This window comes from Parus major, chromosome Z (genome assembly GCF_001522545.3).
Source record: "Parus major isolate Abel chromosome Z, Parus_major1.1, whole genome shotgun sequence".
In the NCBI taxonomy this organism is placed as follows: domain Eukaryota; kingdom Metazoa; phylum Chordata; class Aves; order Passeriformes; family Paridae; genus Parus; species Parus major.
The window spans coordinates 42,231,149-42,254,581 of NC_031799.1; the positions used below are offsets into that span (position 1 = coordinate 42,231,149).

Below are 23,433 nucleotides of genomic sequence, written 5' to 3' on the forward strand. Positions count from 1 at the left end.
CCAGACACTTTCATGTGTTTTTCACAAGACTCCACTTTGATAAAAAACAGTATTTAAACTACTAACTTATATCCTTCTGCCTTTTTCAAACTTAAATCACATTTATTTTCTCTCTATGGTTTAAGAATGCTGAAATTTCAATTTTTCTAAATATCTTGGGAAATTCTAATGCAATAACTTTAATGCTATGAATAGATGAAATTATGAAGATAACCCATTTTTTATCTACTTTTTGTTCTTCAAATTAATTCCTTCCCTGGTCCACATCTACTTTTAGCAAGGGTAAATGTACTTTAAAAAACATGCCTATTAATGTACAAATTTTTGTATACCATAGTACATTTGTGCAGCAGGCTCATCTAAACTTTAAAAGATAGATTTGGTGTCATGGCATTTCACTCAAACAAGGTATAATATGTACAGATCTCCCTAGCATCAGGTAGCATTATTGATTAGCTACTGACAGTTCAGCATCTTAGTGTCTTTTGTGTACAAATCAAAATTAGTTCCTAAGTACTGTCCAGTCACCATAACCTAACAAATTTTAAAACTGAAAACTAACATGACATCAAATTTTTAAAGTGGGCATTTTGTTATATACTTCTTATTAAAAAATTTACATTACTAAATAGGATTAGTATCAAATTGTTACAGGTAAAAATATAAAATATTTTCATTCCCTTTTCTTGCTAAATAGTAAAAAACAGGCCTGTACTTGTAACTGACAGAACAGACCTCTACTCATTAGTTTGCATTTTCTGGAAAGGGGAAAAAATAGTACAAATTTTTATCCACTTTTTCCACATATTCCTTAACCCTGAGTATTTCATTCACACAGGATCCAAGCCTTCTCCATTTTTATTTTTTCTTTTACTATTTTATTGTACATATATATATATATAATTTTTTAAATATATATATATATATATATATATTACTATGTATATATTTTATACTCCCATTCATCTACCACAGGCAGACAAAGCAAGTCTGCTTTCAGGTACAGATAAAACCACTTTTTACCAGATTAATTTACTCCCTACAGTCACTCATGATACAAGCTGATAAGCATAACACTTATTTTTCCCTTTGCAACATTTTACCTCTGTAGACCAACCAGACCTCCAGGACCTTTACCAAGCCATGGTCCTCTGACTAACCCCAGCAGTATTTTACATCAAAATAAATTTTATATCAGAGATTTTGTGGTCAAGGAAATTAATAGAGAGTTCATTGGACTAATTGCATTCTGCATATAGACTTAAACTGAAATCCCTGGACAAATAAATCCATCTTCCTTTAGATATTTGTTGGAAATTGGAAATTTCCTATTTTTAAAAGAGATGTCAGAAGAAATGTGCTTTCTGGGACTGTAAAAAAAAAATGGCACTGCATTATGATTATCAAATACAAACATTACAATTCTTATTCAAGGACTGTAAACTAATAATTACCATCATGCCTCCATGAGAACTATATGTAGCTAATGAAGTATATGACAGCTAAAGAAGTACAAATCCAGCATAATAATAACAACACAAAAACATATTCTAAAAATACTTACAAATAATTAGGTAGTTTGAACCTTGGAGAAAATATCAAGCATGTAATATCAAGTAATTTTTTACATAAGTTGAATAATATTAATAAAGAAACCCCTTCAAAATTTCTTAGAACCTAAAAATTATCATTAACAGTTTACATGCTGTTGTCATATTTTCACACATATTATGAGCCTGAAGGTTAATTTCAAACTGGTATTATCAGCATTTTAATACTGAGAAGAATGCAGAATAAGAAGGGGTTTATTCAAAAACTTTGTTAGCACAAATAAATATTGACAAAATATTGATAAAAATGATAAGAGCTTTTCATGATTGATGACAGGCATAATGGAAGTGTTGTGGATTATGACAGTAGGGAAAAATCTCAACATTCACAAGTCATTTGTCTCCACTTGGCTTTATAGGCTTTTTTTTTATGAGATGGTCATTTGCTTTCATGTTGTATTGCTATCTCCATTATAATACTCTTGAAACACTGAGATGGAAGACAGACAAATTAACATCATCTGTCTAGCAAGCATTTAAAAGAAATTACATTTTATTAACTATAAGCAAAAAAGAATTACTAAAATTGATTTTGACAAATCACTGCACAATTGACATATTATTTAAAGCTACCATCTTTAGGCAAACTACTAAAAACCCTGGAAGTCTGTAAAATATAGAGTTCTAATCAACAGCTGTTCTGAAGCTGGTTTGCTTTTCTACCTCTGTACTGCATACAATAGTTGCAGAAACCACATTTGCCAAGCATCAAAATTTTACCTTTAGCTAACGCTTGCAAAACTTGTTCTAGAATGTAGAATATTGAAAAATGAGCTGCTTTCCAGTAAGTTTACTGAAGATAACTGTTGATAGAAATAAAGTACAATTTTCAGCTGAAAGCCTGTATGAAATGAAAGTATGAAGCATAATATATCCGCTGGCTTAAAAATAAAATATGTCCAAAAAATTGCCATGTAGAATCAAAAGGTGACTGAAATTTGATGATGAGATTGCCACAGGGGCAAAACAGTAAACCTAACAAAATAAACAGGAACATGTTTTTCAGTCCTTTTATTTTTCCTTATTGACATTCTTCATAGGAAGAGAATAGACTGGCTGAAAACAACAACAAAAAAATATTTCATGCAAGATGGGAAGCATTCAATAAGTAGAGAGTTAAAAAATAATTCCTGTGAATTGGAAAATCCTGGCTTCAAACACCATATTGATCCCCAAGGTCTGAGAAGCCTGCTTGAAATGGTAAGTACCAGAGCCTCTCCAGAGCGATGCTCTTGACTTGGACTATGCATTTGGACTGTGGAAGAAGAGGTCCAGTTTTATCCAGTTCCTGAAAAGCAACTCCTGAAGGAAAACATGAGCCTGAGAGGTATTTAATATGGGCTAACTTCCACTTATAAATGATTACCCTAAGTTGATAGGGAGTCACAAAAGCTGCAGTTTTACACTTTTTTCCCCCTGCTGCCCACTTAGACTGAACCCATACCAAACATTTCACAGGAAATTGACATAGCCAGGTATAGACCTAGCTGGATGGATATTGTCCTGTCTGACTTAGCTCATGAGGCAAACAGGTGCTAGAACTGAGTGTTTCAGTCCAGCACTCAACTAGGAAGCAAGATACACATGCACATTCTGAAAGTGAAGGTGATGAACAACATCATCAGCCTAGTGATCAGCCTGACTCTGATTTAACTTCTTGTTGGTAGTGCAGATAACAGTCAAAGGCTGCAGATTTCTTGTCCCAAGAAAGTACAGACCAAGAATGTCTGAGGATTGGCAGTAATCCATTAAACTGGGGAAGAAAAAAAAATCACAAAAAAACTCAAATAAAAGCAAGCAAACAAATAAACAAAAAAACACCAAAAAAAAACCCCAAAACCAACAACAAAAACCAAAAGAGCAATCGTAGCAAATCCCTATAATACAGGTTCATACATTTGAACTTACTGTCACTCTTGCATGCACGAATCTTTTAAATCTTTGTGAATTTTGTGTTGATTTGATTACCTATCACAAAAACTATAAACATAAAAATTAATTATATAATAAATAGATTAAAATTAACTAACCAGGAGAGCCATAAAAAAAAAAAAAATATAAAAAAAACTGCTCAAGGAGAGGACATTTTGTTATTAAAACTGTAGTTGATTCAAGTTCCTTTATGTTAGGTATGAGCCTTTAGTGAATTGTCTCTTTTAAAGAATAAGAGCATATTAGCTTCTTCTATCAAATATATATCACATCTTAACTAGTGCAACTTTAATTTTGCTTGGAACATCCCATCATCACTAGCACTATATTTTGACATTATTAGCATTTAGTAATTCTTCCAGTTTATCCTTTCTTCACTTACCTGCAAGAGCCCCATACAGATCTCCTTAGCTGGAAACAAATCATTCACAACCACGGGTAGCCTCCCCCTGTTTTCAACTCTTAACAGCACTTGGTTCAAAGTCCTCAATTTCAAGGCCCTATCTTGAGTCTACATATGTTACCCCATTCTGGAGATATTTGGTTTTAGCCCTTCCTAGATGAGCACATTTTTTCCTTTCTTTCCACTTTCATCTTTCACACTCATTTTGTCACATTCATTTCCCCCCTACACAGGAGACAATGGTGAGACTGTTGCATGCTATCTTTTTTGTCTTTTCAGAGCTCATAGAAAAGTTTTCAGTTGAGCATCTGTCCAGGTATCCTCATTTTGCCTAATAAAAACATCTCTCAATCTTGCCTTCCATCTTCGGTGGTGAGTGTGCAGATGCCCAAGCCACGCATGTGATGCTCCCATCCCTTCCAACACTTCAGCACTAAAGAGCTTTGCTAGCACCTGGCCTTGAGAGCATATGACCTCTTAAAGGACATATTTTTTTTCTGTACCTGCATTTCAGAAACACAATCCTGTTACAGAAACTCAGCAACCGAACTAACAGCATGCACTAGCAGTTCCCAATCCAAACAACCAATTTGGTTTTGCCTACCACCAATTACTTACAATGCACACACACAGTAAAAAGTCACCTCGATGAAGATCACAAACCATTTGAACACTGGCATATTTTCTAATCATTTGTGCAGAAATCCAAATAGTTCAGCTCTTGAACAGGACAAGAATCCATCTAGCTAAAAAATTAATATTGTTGAGCTGGCTAATAACGCATGGCAATACCATAACAATTTTCAAAGAGATTTATGTAGGCTGTCCATAAAACAGAAAAAGCTAAATGAAGATTGTCAAGTAGATTAACAAGGGATTTCTGTGGGTCACTAGTTGCCAGAACCACAATTGATATCTTCCAGAGGAAGTATCTCAGCAAGCAGTACCTGAGGAGCTCCACTCTTCACTCTGGTCTGCAGGCATTCCCTGAGTGTGGATTAAGAAAAGTGAGAAACGCACCAGGTACTGCCAAGATAATTTCTTTCAATCACTTACTGTCTTCCATAAGTCTCCCATCCAACTAAATTTGAAAACTAACCACATTTAACTGATTACATCTGAAAGCTTTAGAACAGAGAAAATGGCTTCAGGCATTCAGGGAGACACACACATTACCAGGGTGAAAGCATTTTTATTGCTTTGTGATTTCACCATCTGGAGAACATTATGGTATTAATGTGTATAAAATTATTAAACATTAAAAATGCTTTCTAAAAGCTATTACTGTCCTCTGATTAGGTAAAACCTTGAAGATGTCTCCCATGAAGATTACATTGTTCAGGTTTTGAAAATTTGGAATGAAGATTGCTACATGTCATTAATATTTAAGAGCTGAAGAACTACGAATCATGAGTGAACAAAAAGGGTATGTATAAAAATTGTGGTCTTATGCATTCAGTAGCAGTTTATATGACCTTTTGCCACTGAAAAGAGGTACTGAAGATGAATAACAAATAATAATAAAAACAATAAAAAATACTCAGGAGACACACAGGAAGCCCCAAGAAAATTTAGTTTATCTTATAATCTGTCTAGTATCAAAGCAACACTTCAGGCAGTGGCATTCAGCTGCTCAGCACAATGGGGTTACACAGAAGGAAGAAGGCAGAGCACCAGCTTTAATGCCATTATCGCTGTGTGAGAAAAAACAGCCTCATACCCTTTCATTTCAGGATGCAGTGCACCAGAGATTGACACAACAGTAGCCTATACTGCACCCAACCTTCCAGTTGTCATCTCCCTACAAAACTAAAAAAACATTTAAAAAATCGTAGGACTTTCTCTGGAAAAATAAGAGACAGTATTCTTAAGAAAATACATATAGTAATTTTAAAATCTGAAGATTTGAGGTAGAAAATATGGCTAAGAAGTGTCTATGGACATATTTCTTGATTGAAGTAAGCAGCATACTTAAAAGCTATTTTCCTAGGACCTTGGTGGAAAAAAAAAAAAGCTCATAAACTACTAGGAAAAAAATACCTCCTCCTTAATAACCTCCAAAAGTGATTAATGTTTCATGCACTGAAAATGACATCTCTCCTTCCTATGTGTGTTCAAACCACTGAAGGATATATTAACAGCCCATATCATTCCTTTAATATGTTTGCCTTGCACATCTATTTCATTAGCAGGATTTTTTTTTTTTCTTTTTATAGACAGATCACAGCGTTTATTGAAACAGTTTCACTTCCACAGTAACACGAAGCAATTTTGTATGGTTTTATAGGCTTTCATGTCACTTCAAAAGCAGAGCAATAGTCAGAAGAAAAAAATTTACTGCAAACGAGACCAAATGGCAACAGAATACAAAGGGCAAAGTCATAGAAAGAGACAGAGGATGAAGGGAATGTAAGTTCTGAGCAAGGAGGAAATTTTACGGCAGAAAATAAGTCACTGTATTCAGTATGTGACATACATTTAATTGAACTTTAAATTAGAGAGACTTCCCACAAAGTAGGCTAAAGAGATGTACACAAAGAGCAAGTGCAGCATGATAGGAGAGGAAACAAACTTTGTGTAGGGAAGAAATGACTCCTGGTGAACCAAACATTTTGGTGAGTTTCCAGCTCCCACATGGTTTTGTGTCACCCAAAAGCAGAACACAAAAATGCTGCTGCAGACTATGACAGATCCAAGGGCCACATCTTTCCTACAAGCCACAGGTTCCCTGCTACAGCTCTAAGGACATAAAAGGATAGTGATTTTTATCAGAGCAAAGAGAGAAGGTGGACTGATTTCATCTTGGCTCAGAACACCCTTCACAAGGCAGTAGCTTTAACGCCTGCACGTACTAAGGGCCTTCAGAGCATCCTCAAGAGCTTTATGGCTCTTCTCATCTTTTGAATGCCAAAAAGGCACTGAAAACATATCTTTTCATACCAAAGGATATATCAGCACGTAACATAGATCACTGCAAGCAGACTCCAAGGCAGCTTTAGGTCTACAGCTTGCAATAATTTATTTACTTAGGAAAAGCTAAGTTCTGCAAAAGTTGACATCTCTCTTCCAAGAAAGCTGCCAGAGCTGGCAGAAGCAGACTGCTTCTGCACTGCAATGACTGAGCCATTTGTTTGGTATCAGTTGCAGGACTGTTGCCAACCTGAACACACAGGCATGAACTAAACTGCCTAAGAAATATAGGCACACATAAGATTTAACACACATATATTTACTACTTATTACTGAAGTTTAAAAGCTCTGAAGAAGCGTCAACACTGGAAAAAAAACATGCATTTATGCAAGTCTTGTTTTCACAAGAACATGATTGCCAACCTGGCCAAAAGACACTTCTAAAATTTCATATATTATTTTAGATATTTCAAGGAAATTGCCTCCAACTGTCACATTAAAAAGCAGTGGCAATCTCTGCTAGCATTTGTCACATATATATACATATCTACATGCACATGTGTGTGCACACATATACAGACACACTTCTTCAACCTTTATTTCCAGAAACAATTAATTGGAATCTTCCACTTCAATTTTTCATTAATTAAAGCATTCATGAACACTACACAGTGGATTTTTTTTTCTAAATTAGGTGTGAATTCATAGCACAAAAGGACCTGTATTACACAGTCAACATATTTTAACCAGAAACATCAACTCTGCCAGCCGACTTCAGTATTCAAGCTTCCAGCAAGTACTTGTCCTTGCTACGAAGGATGCAAAGCAAAATGGGAAACTACTGTATGTTTGTCTTCCATAGATGTTCAGCTTTAGAGTCACATTACAGATTTGTAAAAGGAATTCCAGTGTTCAAAGATAACCCTCTGGGAGTTTCTGGTCATCTATATGTTTATTTGGAGTCATTTAACTAACAATGAACAGCAGAAAAGAAAATGGCAAATGGCAGAGGATAAAGTTGAAAAACCAAAAGGTGACTTTCTTCTAAGATGCACTGAATTGCTTCCTCTAGTTGAAATTAAAGCCCCCAACAAGTATCATAATGTGACTTAGCTCTTTGTGAAACAAAACCTTTATTATTCACTAACCATTTGCCTGTCAGGAGGTACAAACAGACTGAACACAATGGCTGTCATTTTCCACATGGGACATGATCACAAAATACTACACATTCCCTCTCATTCTACCATAGCATCTGCCTTTGCTGTGGAGGTCACAGTGGGAACCAGGAACATTCCCTTTACACAAGAAAAGGCCATTTTTGGCTGATATTGCAACATTATGTTTAGAATGGCACAGTTTTCCAATAGCAACAGGATTAAACAGTGCAACTACTATACTAGTAAATTTTAACTCAACTGGAATGTTCTGTAGTCAGAAGTTCACTGGGTAAAAACAGCCAAAGATGACACTGACCTGGCAGTATGAACCAACTGAAAAATAGTGATGAATTTACAGAGTGACAAAGCCTTAAAAATGATAAATGGAATCCTGAGCCACAGTAGTTGAGGTTCAAGGCTGAACATTGAGCATTACAGTAGAAGTTACATACAATTTCCCACACAATAGTACCATACATAATCCTGATCATGCATTTAAAAAAAAAAACAAAGAGACTGAGGCAAGTTAAAGGAAAGGTGATTAAGGGAACAGTACGATTGTGAATCCTGATAAATCACCAAATGAAACCTCAATAGTATCTTATCAATATAGATACAAGAGCTCTTTAAAGTAAATAACAGCTCATAGAAGAAAAAACAGCTGCATATTTGCCTCAAACAAGTTTAAAGCACTATTTATTGAAGAAACTGCATTTATACAACAATATTCCAGAGGCGCAAGACAAGTAAAATGGAAAATCCTATTATTTTAGACAGAGCTTAGTGTGTTCACAAAAAAACTAATCGTGGGATGTGTGGAAGATATTTTAAATACCTTCTCAGAGTCTGTGAATGAATGGAAATTTCAACCTGTTAAATACAAGAGCATTGCTGTCTTATTATCTGTATTGATTAACAGATGCCAAAAACTATTTAACATTTCTCATTATTATCTGTTTTTCCTCAGTGATCAAAGAGTAATAATTATACCACAAAACAAAAAAAAAATAAATTCTTTAAACTCCTTATAAAAAAGTAACAGAGCAATTCTTTATGATTCTGTTTTTATACTACTCACCACAGTTTCTTTTCCTATATAACTGAAAGACTTAACCCAGCATCTAACATAATTTTTTTCTAATATCTAATCTGGTTCTCCTGTCTCAGCTGAAGGCCATTTCCTCTGGTCCTATCACTGCAGGCACAGTAGACGAGACAGACCCCCACCTCACTTCAGCCTCCTTTCAGGGAGTTGTAGAGATCTCCCCTGGGCCTCCTCTCCTAGTGATGAAACAAACACAACTCCCTCAGCCATTCCTCATAAGACATGTTTTCTAGTCCTTTCATAAGCCTTGTTGACTTTCACTGGACAAGCCCCAGCACCTCAATGTCCTGGAGATGTGAGGGGGCCAAAGCTGGACCTGAAGTGCAGCCTCAGCAGCTCCATGTACAGAAGGATGATCACCTCCCTTGTCCTGCTGGCCACACGGTTCTTGATTCAGGCCAAGATGGCCATTGGCCTTCTTGGCCACCTGGGCGCATGCTGGCTCACTCTGAACTGGCCCTCAGTGAGCACCCCCAAGTCCCTTTTTGCTGAGCACCTCTCTCCCCCAGCCTGTAGGGCTGATGGGTTTGCTGAGACTAAAATGCAGAAGCTGGCACCTTTCCTTATTGAGCCTCATGCAGTTTGTACTTGGCCCACTGATTGGGTCTGTACAGGTCTTCCTGCCCTCCAGCAGATCAATACTCCTACCCAGCTTTGTGATGTCTAACAAATGTACTGATTTGATTGGCAATTTTATTGATTGCCCTCAATCCCCATCTCCAGACCATCAATAAAGATGTTACACAGAACTGGCAACAAAGTCAAGCCAAGGGGTAGCAATCAGCCACCAACTGGATTTACCTCCATTCACCACAACAGTCTGGGCCCAGCCATCCAGTGTTTTACCCATTAAAGAGTCCACCCATCCAAGACATGGGCAGTCAGTTTTTCTAGGAGGAGTACAGATAAAATAATAAAGCCACTGCTGTTCAAAATATTTTTCCAGCCATGAGTTAGGAAGCTCAGGCTGGGCAAGTTGATAAGCATACTACAAAAAGAAGGTCAATCTTAGCTCTCTCAAGGCTCTCTGCTCCACAAAGACTATACATCATTTATATCTCCCTACTATGATAGAGTTGCCACATTTAAGCATACATGCATGGCACCACAGCATGGCTAGGAATTTAAGAATGGAAAGGTGGACTTTATAGACTAAAAACTAAGGTTAACAGATTTGGAAGAGGTGACATGAGCACCAGCTTCCTATGGCAATAGGAATACCAAACCGTAGTTTTGGTACAGAATTCCTTCTTGAAAGTAAAAACAATAATCCATTTTTGCAAGGATGTAACAGACACACTCTATAACTCTAAGCAAGCCTCAAGCATTAAATTCCACAAAAGAAATGCATATACACTTACATGGCCCTCTTGGACCCCTCAGTATTATGTTGTTCAAAATTACTTTGTACCATTTGACAATATTTTATATTGTATTCAACTACCCTGTTAGGTGCAGGTTTTCCCTCTACCAAATGAATAAAAAATAAACCACAAAAATATAGCACAGAATAAAAGCATGCAGAATACTAGCACCTGCTTTCATTCCTTCTTGCAGGGCAGATTCATGCCTAACAGATTATTTCAAAACAACAATTAAATACATCAAAAGCACATAACAAAACTGTTTCATTTGCTCAGATAAGTACTTTCCTAGAAGCTTAGTCATTAGCTACATTTGTTGTAGCTAAATTCTCTGACTTCTGGAACTCACTTCAGAAAATTTTGCTCCAAATTGATAAAAAAATGACATAAAAAGTCATTGTGTTTTGTCATGATCAACAATAGGAACTTGCGCAATTCTAATAGGATAAGAGCTGGTCCATCAGATGGGTCCTTTCTGTGACGAAAAGTCATTATGATGATAATAGGTGTACTACGGTCTTCAGCAGTAAAGAAAAAGCTTACAAGGAAGGCTAAAAAAAGCTATGTTAAATTGAAGTAAAAAAAATACATACATGCAGAACCAAAGGACATAGCTCTAACTGGAAAGATAAATTTAAAACAAACTGAAAGCCAAATTCTTAAGCTTTACAGTGGAGAGACTGCAGTAACTACTTAGAAGCACATGTTATTCTCCAAAGGACTTCCACTGATGCCCCTGGAGGCTTGGTTATCACCTAGGCACACACTTCAAACATATGCATATGCACACATGCACATTTCCCTGCATGACTAATTACAGAGTATGCCACATGCAGCAGCAAAAGCCACATATATTTCCACAACATTGCAGCCACATATACTGGTAAAGAAATGCTGCATTTCTTCAATGCATTTGTTTGTACACCATGAGGAGCTCATTCACAGATGATGCACTCAGAAAGGACCCCATGAACAAGCACTTCTTTTATACCAGCAAGTCCTGGGTCAAAAGAAGCAGTGTCCCTGGTGATGAGATTTTTTTGCCCTTCAGATGTTAACTTGTCCTTGAATATTTGTAAAAAAATAGTAATTAAAAAAAAATAAGAAAAACCACTTTTGGGACTCAAATGTTTTAAAAGCACTGCAAAGCACTTTAAAGCACTCCTGAAAGTATAAAGTCCTTCAAAGTAACAAGTACACACACACACAAAAACGCCAAACCAACCAAACAAAAAGCTTACCATCCTATTTTAAACTTATTAAAATGAATAGTTTCAAGTTTCTAAATAAAATATCACAAACTAAAAATTAAAACCAAATAGACAATCTGTCCAGTCAGAACCTCAGGTTTCAGCTTTCAGTATTCAACTGTATGGTTAAACCAACATACTCCAGAAGATTTGTTTTAAGAGTTTTTTAAAAATATTTTTTAGCTTTCATTTTACTAAAGGTAAAACTTCAACCGATGTGTTGAAAGTGTGTCTCAAGAGTACTACATAAAAGATAATGGCAACATATCTCAACACCCCTACATTTAAAAATAAACAAACAACTAACTCTTTTCCTAGGTTCATCTTGAGACTAAATCCTACATAAAACAGCATTCAAGAAGACTGTATCAGTTACCAGGCTGCTTATCCTCCTCCAGAATTTCCTAAAATTATACCTCTAGTTCAAGATGTTCTTTATTTTTGAAAGTATATGAATGCTTTAAAAGATTTCTTACAGGCAAGCCAAAAAATCTTTCCTTAGAGTAATACCCAGAAGCTAAAAATATTGCAGTGAGGGTGGAACTACACATTTATTTGCTCCCCAGTTCCAAATATGTACCAAAAAGTGACCAACCTGGCACTCATCTTGAGATTAAATCAGTACCTAGCACTGGTCTGATGGAATAAACTCTTCAAAGCTAGCAATTCTTGCTACAATTTTAATATGTGAGGTATTCTTCAAGTATTTTGTGCTATGCAATGCAATGAAAGTGACTAAATAAAAACATATTGCAGAGAATATGGTACAGCCACATATGCTGATGATGAGTTAATATATGCCTTCTCACATAAGAACTGAAAAGAGCTGGCAAGCACTTTGGTAATGAGAACTGTAAAATAGAGCAAGAAGACTTCAAATGATCCAGCTACATTTTATGCCTCCTTGTCTACCTGAAGAAAACCCCAAGAAAGATACAAACTGAAAGAGTAGCTAGAAAGCTTATTCTTCTGAAAAAAGACACATCCTACTGTAGTATTCCATTAGGTTTCAAGAATACATTTAATAGCTTTTATTTAAAATAATTTTTGTAACTCCCTCTGTTTACAACTTCCAGCCTCTCTCTTTTGTGAGCATTTTCTATTTCAGTAGAAGTATGTCTTTTGATCTCAAAAGATGTGAAGTCGGAAAGTCCAAGTCAGGAAAAAGTTATCTCTGTGAGATTTTTCTAAATTGAGATGAGAAGAGAAACAAAGAATAGCCCAGAACCAGTAACAAAACTCATCTGCACTGGGGGTCAGGAGGGAGCAGGAAGAAACAATCTGTGGGCTTTCAGGTCTTTGAAAAGATTAAACACACTTTCAATAACTCTCTACTATTTCATTTCAACTAACCATTCATCTTCAGAAAGGCTGAAGTAGGACAACCAAAAAAATGTTAGTCAAAACATGATTAATTACCACAATCAGATCTGTATATGTCATATATATATATATATATATATATGTGAAGCAGTTATTTTAGAACTTGTAAGAAAGACAAAACTTTGAAAGCATAATTCTGGAAATATCTACAGAAACTAATGCTTCCTGTGTGGTTAGGTTTACTTGATTTTAAGGTAAACTATAAAAACTATTTCAGAGAAAAAAAAAATTAAACATAAGGGTTTCATCTTGCTTTGTTTCATGAATTCACTTAAAGCTGACACTAATGCGGTTATTCATCTGTTTCTGTCATTTTAAAAATGAAGCTTATTCCTTCTTGTACAGTAATAGAGCACTGTAAAGACTGATGATCTGATGGGTTTACACAAGCTATCTCTTACAACACTTGTGCTGCAATTGCCTAAGCTCATGACAAACACTCTTTTAAACATTTGAACACCTAGACTTCTGCACTAGACATCTATGGAAGTACCACCTAGATATATTCAATAGCACAAAAGTCTTGAGAAAATATTTCCAACAAAATGACAGCAAACTTGAGGGAAAAAATCTAACATGGTTAGCTTTAAACATCCAGAGACACCAAGACATGGTTCAGGATACGCATAAGCAGAACTAAAGACACATTTCTAATAATTTAGGAACTTTTTTCTTCTTGTCTGTGGAATCCATTGGTAAGTCAAACCAGAGCTTACTCTTAAAAAGGAAAAATGTTAGAATACTTACTTTAAGAATATTCAAACATTTGCAACTGACTCTAAATCTCTTAGCTAGTCCACTTAGTCCTCCACACAAAGGGCTGCTGTTAGATAAAAACACATTAGAAGGAAGGTGTAGCCATGCATTCTTTATACCAGGGACATGCAAACATGCCCAAGAGTCTTTCTGTATCTTGGTAACCCAGCACCAGGTGTCACAATTACCCAGCTCTAAAACTCCAAAAAGGCACGAGTAATACTTCCTCTTGGGGCAAAGCAGAAAACACAGAACACCTGAAACCAGGACAGAAATGTGAGAGACCTTAGCACTCGACCAGGTGAGAAATGGTCCTCTTAGCCCTTGGCTCCACAGATCAGATACCCTCATAGAGTGGAGCACTGCCATAGGCTTCTGTGCTCTTCTGCACATCTCTGTGGTAGCTATGGGAATGCCATCCTTCACAATAAAGACGCCAAACAATGGTAACTCCAGCTCTTGCAGTTGTACTGAGCCACATGAGGAAATACTGATGACTCAGGAACATGCAATTCCCAGGGATGACTCTGCTTTCTCACCATGACATTCTTCAACTTCCCAGACCAACTGATCATGGCAGAATCAAGAAGGATTAAGGAGCGCCCAGGGTTCATGAACCCAAGGGAGGCAGTGGTCTTGGGCAGTCTCCCCAAATTCCCCACGTAAAAGAGTAAATGGATGACAGGAGGTTATGTAGAAAGCCAGAGAAAGAGGAAGAAGTGCACAGCACAGTCAGGGCTGGCAGCTCAAGTGAGGACCAGACAGAGCCACACAGGGCAAGAGTAATGACCTGGTTTACCACCATGCTTACAACAATAGGATATGAATTTAAGGATTTACAGTTATTTGTATCATGTACACACAGAAACATTATACTACAATAGGATGAAAATATAACTCATTTTTCTAACCAGGTGAGAATCACTTAAAGTAAAAAAATTTTATAAGTACAGTTAATATCACTAATTGGATAGATATTGGTAACAAACAGTTACCAATTAACAACAGCACACAAGCAATCCGGTATCAGAAAATGTCCATTTATGCAAAAAGGTCAAAGGCCTCTGGGATCATCTGATTTTTCTTCATATACTCTCAGAGACCCCTACTGCAAGAGTCCACTCTTCAAAGCATTTTTATTCTAGGATCACTGATAGCTGACTTCATGTTTTCATGAGCTTTTTTAAAGTATTGGCTGCGTTTATGTAACTACCTAATGACGCTGTCCAAATTCAACAGCTTAAGTGGGGGTGGGCACTGCTGCTTCAAGACTGATCATTCCAATACCCAAAATGAGCAAAATACCATCCTATCATCATCAAAGGCACACACACTTCTAATGCTTCTGTTTGGTGCTGTTTGAACCCAAAGCTTAGTACTGATCTTCACCAAAGAGAGAGATAAAGCCTCAAATGAGATATTAAAACACATCAAGAAGGAAAACCTAAATTAAAACAGAATACATAAAGTATTTTTAGAGGAAGAGATATAAAATGGTTTACAAAGTTCCAGTGCCACCAGAGACAGTCAAAATACCAATGTACTGTAAAAGAAAAGTTTCTGAGCACACAGCTTGATCCAAAGAGGCATTTTCCCATGAAATTTACAGCAGTATTTACTGTAACTACTGAAAATCAACAATGAATAGGATATCAGGGAGCTGTTTTACTAAAAGGGTTTTGCAGTAATGAGACTGTACTCTATGGTTGTCCTTGAACTTTGGAAACAAAGGGGGAAAAAAACCTGGGAAAAATAGATATATAATTTAAGTGAACTACTTGTATGTACAAAGTACCATATTTTCTTTCAACATCAACCTACACAATACAAAAGGACTGTATAGGACGTTTTGGAGGAATGTAGTTTTAACTCTAAAGTGAACATAGCAAGCACTGGACTTGATAATTCTTATGGGTCTCTTCTACCTTAAAACATTAGATATGATTTTCATCCATAAAAAGGGAAAAAAGACTACAAAAAGAAAAGCTTTGCAAGCATTTGATTATATGTTACAAATACACCAATGAATTGTCTTTAGACATTTTATGCTGCATTTTTCATTTTCTAAAAAAACACATTTTCTGGTAATATTTATTATATTACCTGACATTGAGTGCCTCCTTCAATTGTTATAGTCACTTATTTCATACATAGAATTTTATTTCACCATTTTATGGAGCTACACTATTTAATCTGTTCAAATCTCAGGTTATAAATTAAAAAATGGTCTTCTGAAATGCAAAATATATATTTTAAAAAAAGAGGGGGGTGGGGGGTGAAGGGAAGAGAGATGAAGCAATCAGCTCTTTATTCCAAATCATCCTTTATACTCAAGTTCCTCTTAAACAGAAAATTGAGGGTGTACACAGCATCTCAGTTTTAAAACTACACTTTCATTTTCAAAAGAATGAAAAACACATAACTCACTAAAGGCAAGCTAATTTCTTCATTCCTTTAAAATAAAACCATTTGAAGGCTTCAAAATTAGTGGAACAGAGTGACAGCTTGAAATATGCATTCTGAAAACAAATCAAAAGGCCCTTTTAATCTTTAGTTTCTTATTTGGGGAAGCATAAGATGCCATGACCTTACAAAAACCAGCAGACTATTTACAGAGATACTTTGGACAAATTTTTCAGTTTTATTATACCTCAATCATTGAGGTATAATCACTGCAATGCTCAATCATTGCAGCATCATAAAAACTAAGCATAAAATAAAACATAATCAAAAAAATATAGCAGAACAAGGGTGGATCTTTTGTAGAAAGAAAATGATCCATCCAAAATACATTTCTAGAAGACTCCTCCTCATGAATGAAGGAAATGGACTAAATTTAGGCTACAGTTCAACTGTTGCTTCCAGACAATTTGAATCCAAGCTGCTCTCAAGAAGCAGTTTGACACTTTTCCAACTGTGACCACCTACTTTTCTCCTGATGCTCATGCTCAGAAAAGTGGATCCAGCCCCTGTTCCAGCTCACACAGGGCTGCACAAGTCCATCAGAGGACAGCAATCAAAAATAAACACTAACCTGAGTGTCATCCTCTTCCTGTCCTCCATTTTTCACAAGGACCCTAAAAACACTGTCATTAGGTTTACTCTGTCAGCAATCTATGACTAATTCTTTATTTAGAGTGGAGGAGCTCCATCAGCATAGACAGAGAGAGGCTCATCACCTCAGCTGTGAGTCACTTGGTATGTGGGAGACCCAATCTTTAGCCCTGGCTTCAACTCTGGCAGAATTAGAATTCAACTCTAGAAAGCTCAACATAAGAATGGCTCACTGCAGGCTCATAAACCTTTTCTCATTCATTCTTACAACAAAAAATTGTAAAAAAATTCTTAAAACAATGCCAAATTGTTACCCTCTCCTTGTCAGCAAGCATATTATGCATATAAGCTACCATATGCTTGCTGGCTAACCCTAAGTAGCAGCAGAACAAACTCTCACAGACAACCAGTCAACTACACCAGCTGAGCCACCCAGCAAACATCATGCATTTCAGGTTTTCTTAGCAAGTCTTTGACTTTCCAATCCAGTTCTTAGAAAAGAAATATAGTAAAAAATAAGGCAACAGTGATTTAACTCTTCTGGAGCTAAAAAGCTCCTATGAATTTTAATTGTTTCCAGCTTACATTGATCTTTACCAATACATACAAACAAAATCAACTAAGTTCATAATAATCTTGCAGTTCAACAGGACTGTTTAATACTTACATAGAACAAGAGGACTTCAGGACAAAAGTGCAACTGGCTATACAGGAAGTCCTGGCCCCAATCTTAGATTTTGTGCACACGTATCTGAAGGAATATTCCCCCCCTAGCACAGAGAGAGTTTTTCTGATCTAACACAGGAATAAAAAAAGCACACAGAAACAGTTTCAGTGCCCCAAGGAAAAAAAAAATCACTCTTTTCACCAAATAATCTAGCAATCTGTGACACACAGATCTGCTCAGTATCATACTGTTGCACAGCACAAACTATGCCAAAGCACAAATGCAGCTTCTCTTTCCACACACCTCATTTCACTCCCTCCAATCTAAATAGGTTTAATGCTGGGATAACATCCTAAGCAGCTTTGTCTTAATCATCTGCATTTTCCCAAGCAGCTTCTGCACTGGCAACAAAGATTCTTCAGAATCAGACAGAAATACTGGTCAGAAATTAGTAGGGACTATTGCAATGCCCAATATATTTTTTCTTCTTCTATTCTTTACTACATAGACCCACGTCCTTCAAGAGCAACAGACAACCAAGACTGTTGTCACTCTATTCCAGGTCCCATACAAGCAAGAGGTTTTTTTCAGGAAGTTTGTTTCCAGGTCTTAATCCTACCATGAAAAGTTGGGCTTCTGGACTTTCATATAAGTCAGTCTCCAAAACTATATTTTTTTTCCATCCCCCTTAAGATCAGTGCCTGGAATGAACACCTCCTGACATTCAGCATCACAATAAATTATAACCATGATGACAATATTATTGGTTCCCTTCCACAGACTTTTCCCCAGGTCAAGCCATAAGAACAAAGGTAAAACCATGATAAAACTGTCAAGGCAGAATCTTAATACTGTCACCTGATACTGATCAGCAAGCACCACATGCCCACAAGGATTGGAAAATATCCTTGTACAGACACAGCCCAAACACATCAGAGCATAACACTAGGCTGTGGATGTACCATGCCATCTTGATGTCTGACAAGGAACCACTGGTCCTACATAGTTCTTCTACATAGATTTCCATCAACACCATAAATGCCTTCCCCACTCTGCCAGAGCAACAGGAGTATTATTTCACAGTGGCATTTACAGCACACAATGAAAAAGTCTCCAAAAGCATCTTTCTACTGTGAAGCAAAGAAGATGTCTCCTAATTAGTACTAAGTGTGTAGTATTTTCTTTCATTTACCTGTTTACATACACTGTAGCCTACCAAACCTATTTATAAATGGTCACCCTTCCCTGGGCCATTCAGAAAAATGCTATTACACAAAATTAAATATTTTTTCTGACTTTTTGACACTAAATACCACATAACCTCTTTCTGCAGCCCATTTAAATGGATTTTTTCCTGATTAATGAGGGAGTGCCAGAAGAGCAAGCACATATTAATATTACAGAATTGGTCAAAATAAGTGAAATAATATTCATCATGTTAGGTTTCACCCCTTACCCTTTCTTATAGTTGTATGCTTAGCCTATTTTCATCAATGAAGATAGTCTTGCAAATTACTACAATAATTCCAGGGAAATCAGCATGAATTTTAGTTATGGCATTGCAGATAAACTTCTGGGTACTGCAACAGACCTCTATTACTTTAGAAAATGCTACTACTGAATGAAGTAATTTGTAACTAAAATTAGTTCAGGCTAGGAAAATTTGTTACACTGTGTAACTGTGTTCTTAATCCATTTTAACACTGTTCTATGCTAAGAAAAACACTATTACTAAACACTATTATAGAAAGGCGGTGTAACAAATTTCATTTCTGTAAAAATAAAAACCAACCCAATCAAACAACACCTATTTCTGCTTTTGTCAATAACAAACTTAAATAAAATACATCTGAGTAATTAAGAAAATACAGGCAATTCTTCAAATGCTGCAATATATTTCAAGAGACTGATGCAGAGCAAGCAGATATGCCTCATGCTTATCCAAACTTGAAAAGACTGCTTAAAACAATCCATCCTGAACCTTATATATATCAAATACAACAGCTTCCTGTCAAGGATTGTTTTGAAATCCTCTAGGTAATGCTCTAGTAACTTACAGCATAGCAACATGGCTGCAGTAATTGTGACCAACAAAAGCTGTAAGACACAAGTAGAAATAAACATGATCACAGCAAAATGCTGTGATCATTTTCCTCTCTTTTTTCCTTACAGTCTGCAGTTCACATTCTGATGCAAACACTGGAAGATAATTTAGGTGGAAAGACACTGCAGATACAGCTACTTACCTTGTAAGATGGAAAACTCTGTAAACAAATAGAACACTGCGATTTACACTGTCACTCACCTCATAGGACCAAACACACTGAGTTCCTCCAAACCTCCGGACACACCTGCCCACTTCTACATCCTCATGAGTGGTGTACATTTCTCGAAGGCATTCACCTATATGTGGCACCATCCTCCGGAGAACTTCCCGGCTGAAGATCATTCCTGGCCCTCCCATGCAGAAATTTTCTCCAGGCTCCAGCCCCAGTTTTCCGAGTTCTTCAATATTACCCAGACCAGTCTGCCCCAAATACAGAGGTTTACTGCTGTTCAGTGAGCGAAGAAACTCCTCCAATTTTTCACCTGATAAAAAGACAAGATTGCTGTTATTTCTCTGGCTACTCTACCAGCCATCTCTTTTCCTGTACTTCAAGCTTTTATAAAAATATAACAGGTACCTGAGACTGTCAGAGGAAATAACTTCCAAAGCAATATTCTACACCTTATGGAAAACATTTTTGGACAAGTTAACAGGTTTGGTTTTTTTTAATTAACATTACAATGAAATTTTCCTTCCAGCCAAAAGTTGGAATATGGTCAAAACTTAATTTTTAACAGTGAACTTTGTTCTGTTCAAACAATACTGATGGAAAGCACTTGTTAGTATAAAAGTCCCTAAAGCTGGACAATTTGGACAATACAGTTCCAGGTGGAGGAGGAAAGGGAGTGGATGGGAAATACCAGGTAAGATTTTAATATGATTGTTTTTTGAAAATACCGGAGCAAATCTAAATTAATGAAGAAAAACATGTTTAATTACAGAATCCTTGGAAAGAGAGTAAAACTCTTGTCAGTTTCAAATAGTTCCAGTGCCACAATGTTTATACAGTTTTCCTCCAAATCCCTTAGGTAGTTATTTTAGGAAACTTTGTTCAATATTTATTTGAAATTAAGTTTCCAGATAGGTTTAATTTGGTACGACGAAATCTATTAAAGACAAGCTCAGTACAACTTCGAAAAGAGCTCAGAGTAAACACAACTTGACATCTGCGACAGAATGTGTGTATATATATTTATATACATGTGTACATCTGCAACTATTTGACAGGTGAATGACAGCTGATAAGCAAGCAGCCTATTAAAAGACTCAAAATTAACTGACAAACAGGGAAGGGTACAGCCACCACCTATGAACTTACTACAGTGTAAGCAACTGAGCTCACAACCTGGGCTTACGCTTTCAACTTCGGCTTCCCTTTCCTAAGTGCGGGAATGCCAGCCTCAAGCGCAGACCAAAAGGAAGCAGGCTGCAGAACAACACGTCCTACCGGCGCTATGAAACTCGCACGGGAGCAGGGCTGGCGCTGCCCGCTGCACCGAGCAGCAGCTCCACTCCGCTCGCCCAGCCCAGGGTGGAGGCAGGCGGGGAGCTGATACTGGTGACAGCAGCACCGCTCCCGAGAAGTCCCGCACCCACCCCACCGGGGGCCGGGGCGAGGCGTGACCACCAGACACCCTGCGGTCGGGTCGTGGGTCCTGTACCGCCTCGCAGCCCGCCGCGCCCGCTAAGACCAGACCCTCTCCGCCGGACCACGGCAGAGGCTCGTCCGGAGGATCGCCACGGAAGGGAGGGCGGGGACGGCAGCACCGGGACCACACGCCCATCCAAGGGACCGCTCACTGTGCCCGGCGTGGTACAGCCCGCAGTTTTGGCTCTCCAATGAGTCGCGGCTTCCACAGAGACGGCCCGGCCCGGGCACGTCGGGATTCCCCCAGGGATGAGGCGGGTCCCCAGGCCCCACACACTGGGGCTGGAAGCGAACCCCGGCGGGGCGAGGTCGGCGCACCCCATGCACTCCCCGCCCTAGTCTGGAACCGAGTCTCTCCCAGACCCACCGTGGGACTCCGCCGGACTCCCAGCCATCGCTCCCCTTCCTCCCCGCCTCCCGCCGGCGGGATGCGCCCCGGTCACCTTTTATGTAGACGTCGTCGTCCGCCCGCATGAACCACTCGTACTTGTCCAGGTAGTGGTCGTGCATGTACTTGATCATCATGAAGGACTTCTTCTGCGGCGGGTAAGAGTCGTCCACTCCTGGCAGGGCGACGACGGGCAGCGGGGGCATCCCGGGGGGCGCGGCGGAGCCCTGGCTGGAGAAGAACTCCACGCGGCCCGGCACCGAGGGCGCCCACGTCCGCTGCGCCGCCACCGCCCGACTGCCCAGGTACTTCTGGGCCGTCATCACCCCCACGTAGAGGAAGTTGCGGGGCTTGGTGCAGCCCTGGGCTCCCCCCCAGTCCCCACTCCCGTTGTGGCTGCCGCCAGGCCGGCCGCTCCGCTTCTCGCCGCCCTCGTCCTCCTCCTCCGGCTCCCCTTCCCCGCCGGCAGCGGGGCTGGAGACCGTGCCCTCCGCCGCCGCCGGCGGCAGCTCCCAGGGGCTGCTCCTGAAACTCGTGCCGCCCAGCACCGCCGCTGCCCCCGGCGGCGCCTGCTGCCCGCCCGCCGCCGCCGCGCCCCGGGCCGCCCCCGGCCCCGCTGCGCGGCCGTAGTAGGAGCAGAGGCTGGCGCCGCGCCGCTTCTTCTCGCTGAGCTCGGCCACTCTAGGGGCGATGAGCCAGGAGGCGGCGGTGAAACCCAGCACCAGCCCTAGCACCACGCTCAGCCAGGGTCTCCGGGATCGCGCTGCCATGTCGCGGGCGGGGCGGCTCCCGGAGCAGCAGCAGTCCCGCTGGAGGCGACCCCCGTCCCGCGGCGGCCTCAGGCGCGGCGTCTCCCGCCGCGGGTCCCTGCCCCGCCGCGGCGGCCCGGGCGGCTGCGCTGCTCCCGAGTCAAACTTCTGCGGGCGGGAGGGCGGCGGAGCGAGAGCGGCGGCGCCTCCGCTCCGCTGGCACCTTGTCCCCGCCGCGGCTGGTCCCTCCCTGCCCCTCCCACCGCTCTGCCTCCTCCGCCCCGGCCCCCGCGCAGCGCCCGCCGCCTTCCTCCGCGGCTGCCGAGCGCCTCACCCCGGAGGGCGCCTCCGGCTCCCGAGCTGCGCCGGAGAAGTGGCGGCCGCCGCCGCTCCGGAAGGAAACGATTTTTTTAGATGCCTCTCGCGGATGCCCCGCGCCGCGGCCTCGGCACCCGGACGGGCCCCTCCGACAGCCGGCGACCCTCCTGTCCGCTGGGGCAGGGGCAGGCCGGGGTTGTCCCCCGGGCGGTGCGGAGGGGTGGGGCTCTCCCCGACAGCCTCCCTTAGCTCTGATTTTGCGGTGCGTCCCGGACCCGCTGTCTCAGCGGACGAGGCCGGGGTCTCATCATCTTCATCCGAGGGCGACCACGGGGCGCCGGACAGGACCGTTCCGCCCGGTCATCTTCTTCAGAGGGGTGGTCATGGAAGGGAGGTCCGGGATCTCGTGTCGGGAGGAGAGAAGCCCTCTCCGCTGCCCCTGCTCTGGCCTCTGCTTTCTGCCCCTGACAGTTCACAACTCCCCAGCTGAGAGTGTCTTTTCCTGTGGCGTGGATTCCCACTGCCTGAGTACATGATTAGTACTCAATATTGTTAGCATTATTGGTATTATTAACATTTGTTCTCATGAGCTCCAAGATCCTGGAGGATTACTTCCTCATCCTCCTGAC

The 23,433-nt window shown here is 39.9% G+C and overlaps 1 protein-coding gene across 1 annotated transcript in view; it reads right to left on the bottom strand.

Annotated features, from left to right (window-relative positions):
* The window catches only part of CHSY3 (chondroitin sulfate synthase 3), a 138,118-nt gene extending 115,370 nt beyond the window's left edge, over positions 1-22,748 (bottom strand). Inside the window, exons 1-2 of the mRNA XM_015653573.3 lie at positions 21,793-22,748; positions 19,900-20,183 (exon numbers count right to left, since the gene is read on the bottom strand). Coding sequence (XP_015509059.1) covers positions 19,900-20,183; positions 21,793-22,507 — 999 coding nt within the window. The 5' untranslated portion in view covers positions 22,508-22,748. The remainder of the gene's footprint in view (positions 1-19,899; positions 20,184-21,792) is intronic.
* Positions 22,749-23,433: the final 685 nt, after the last annotated feature.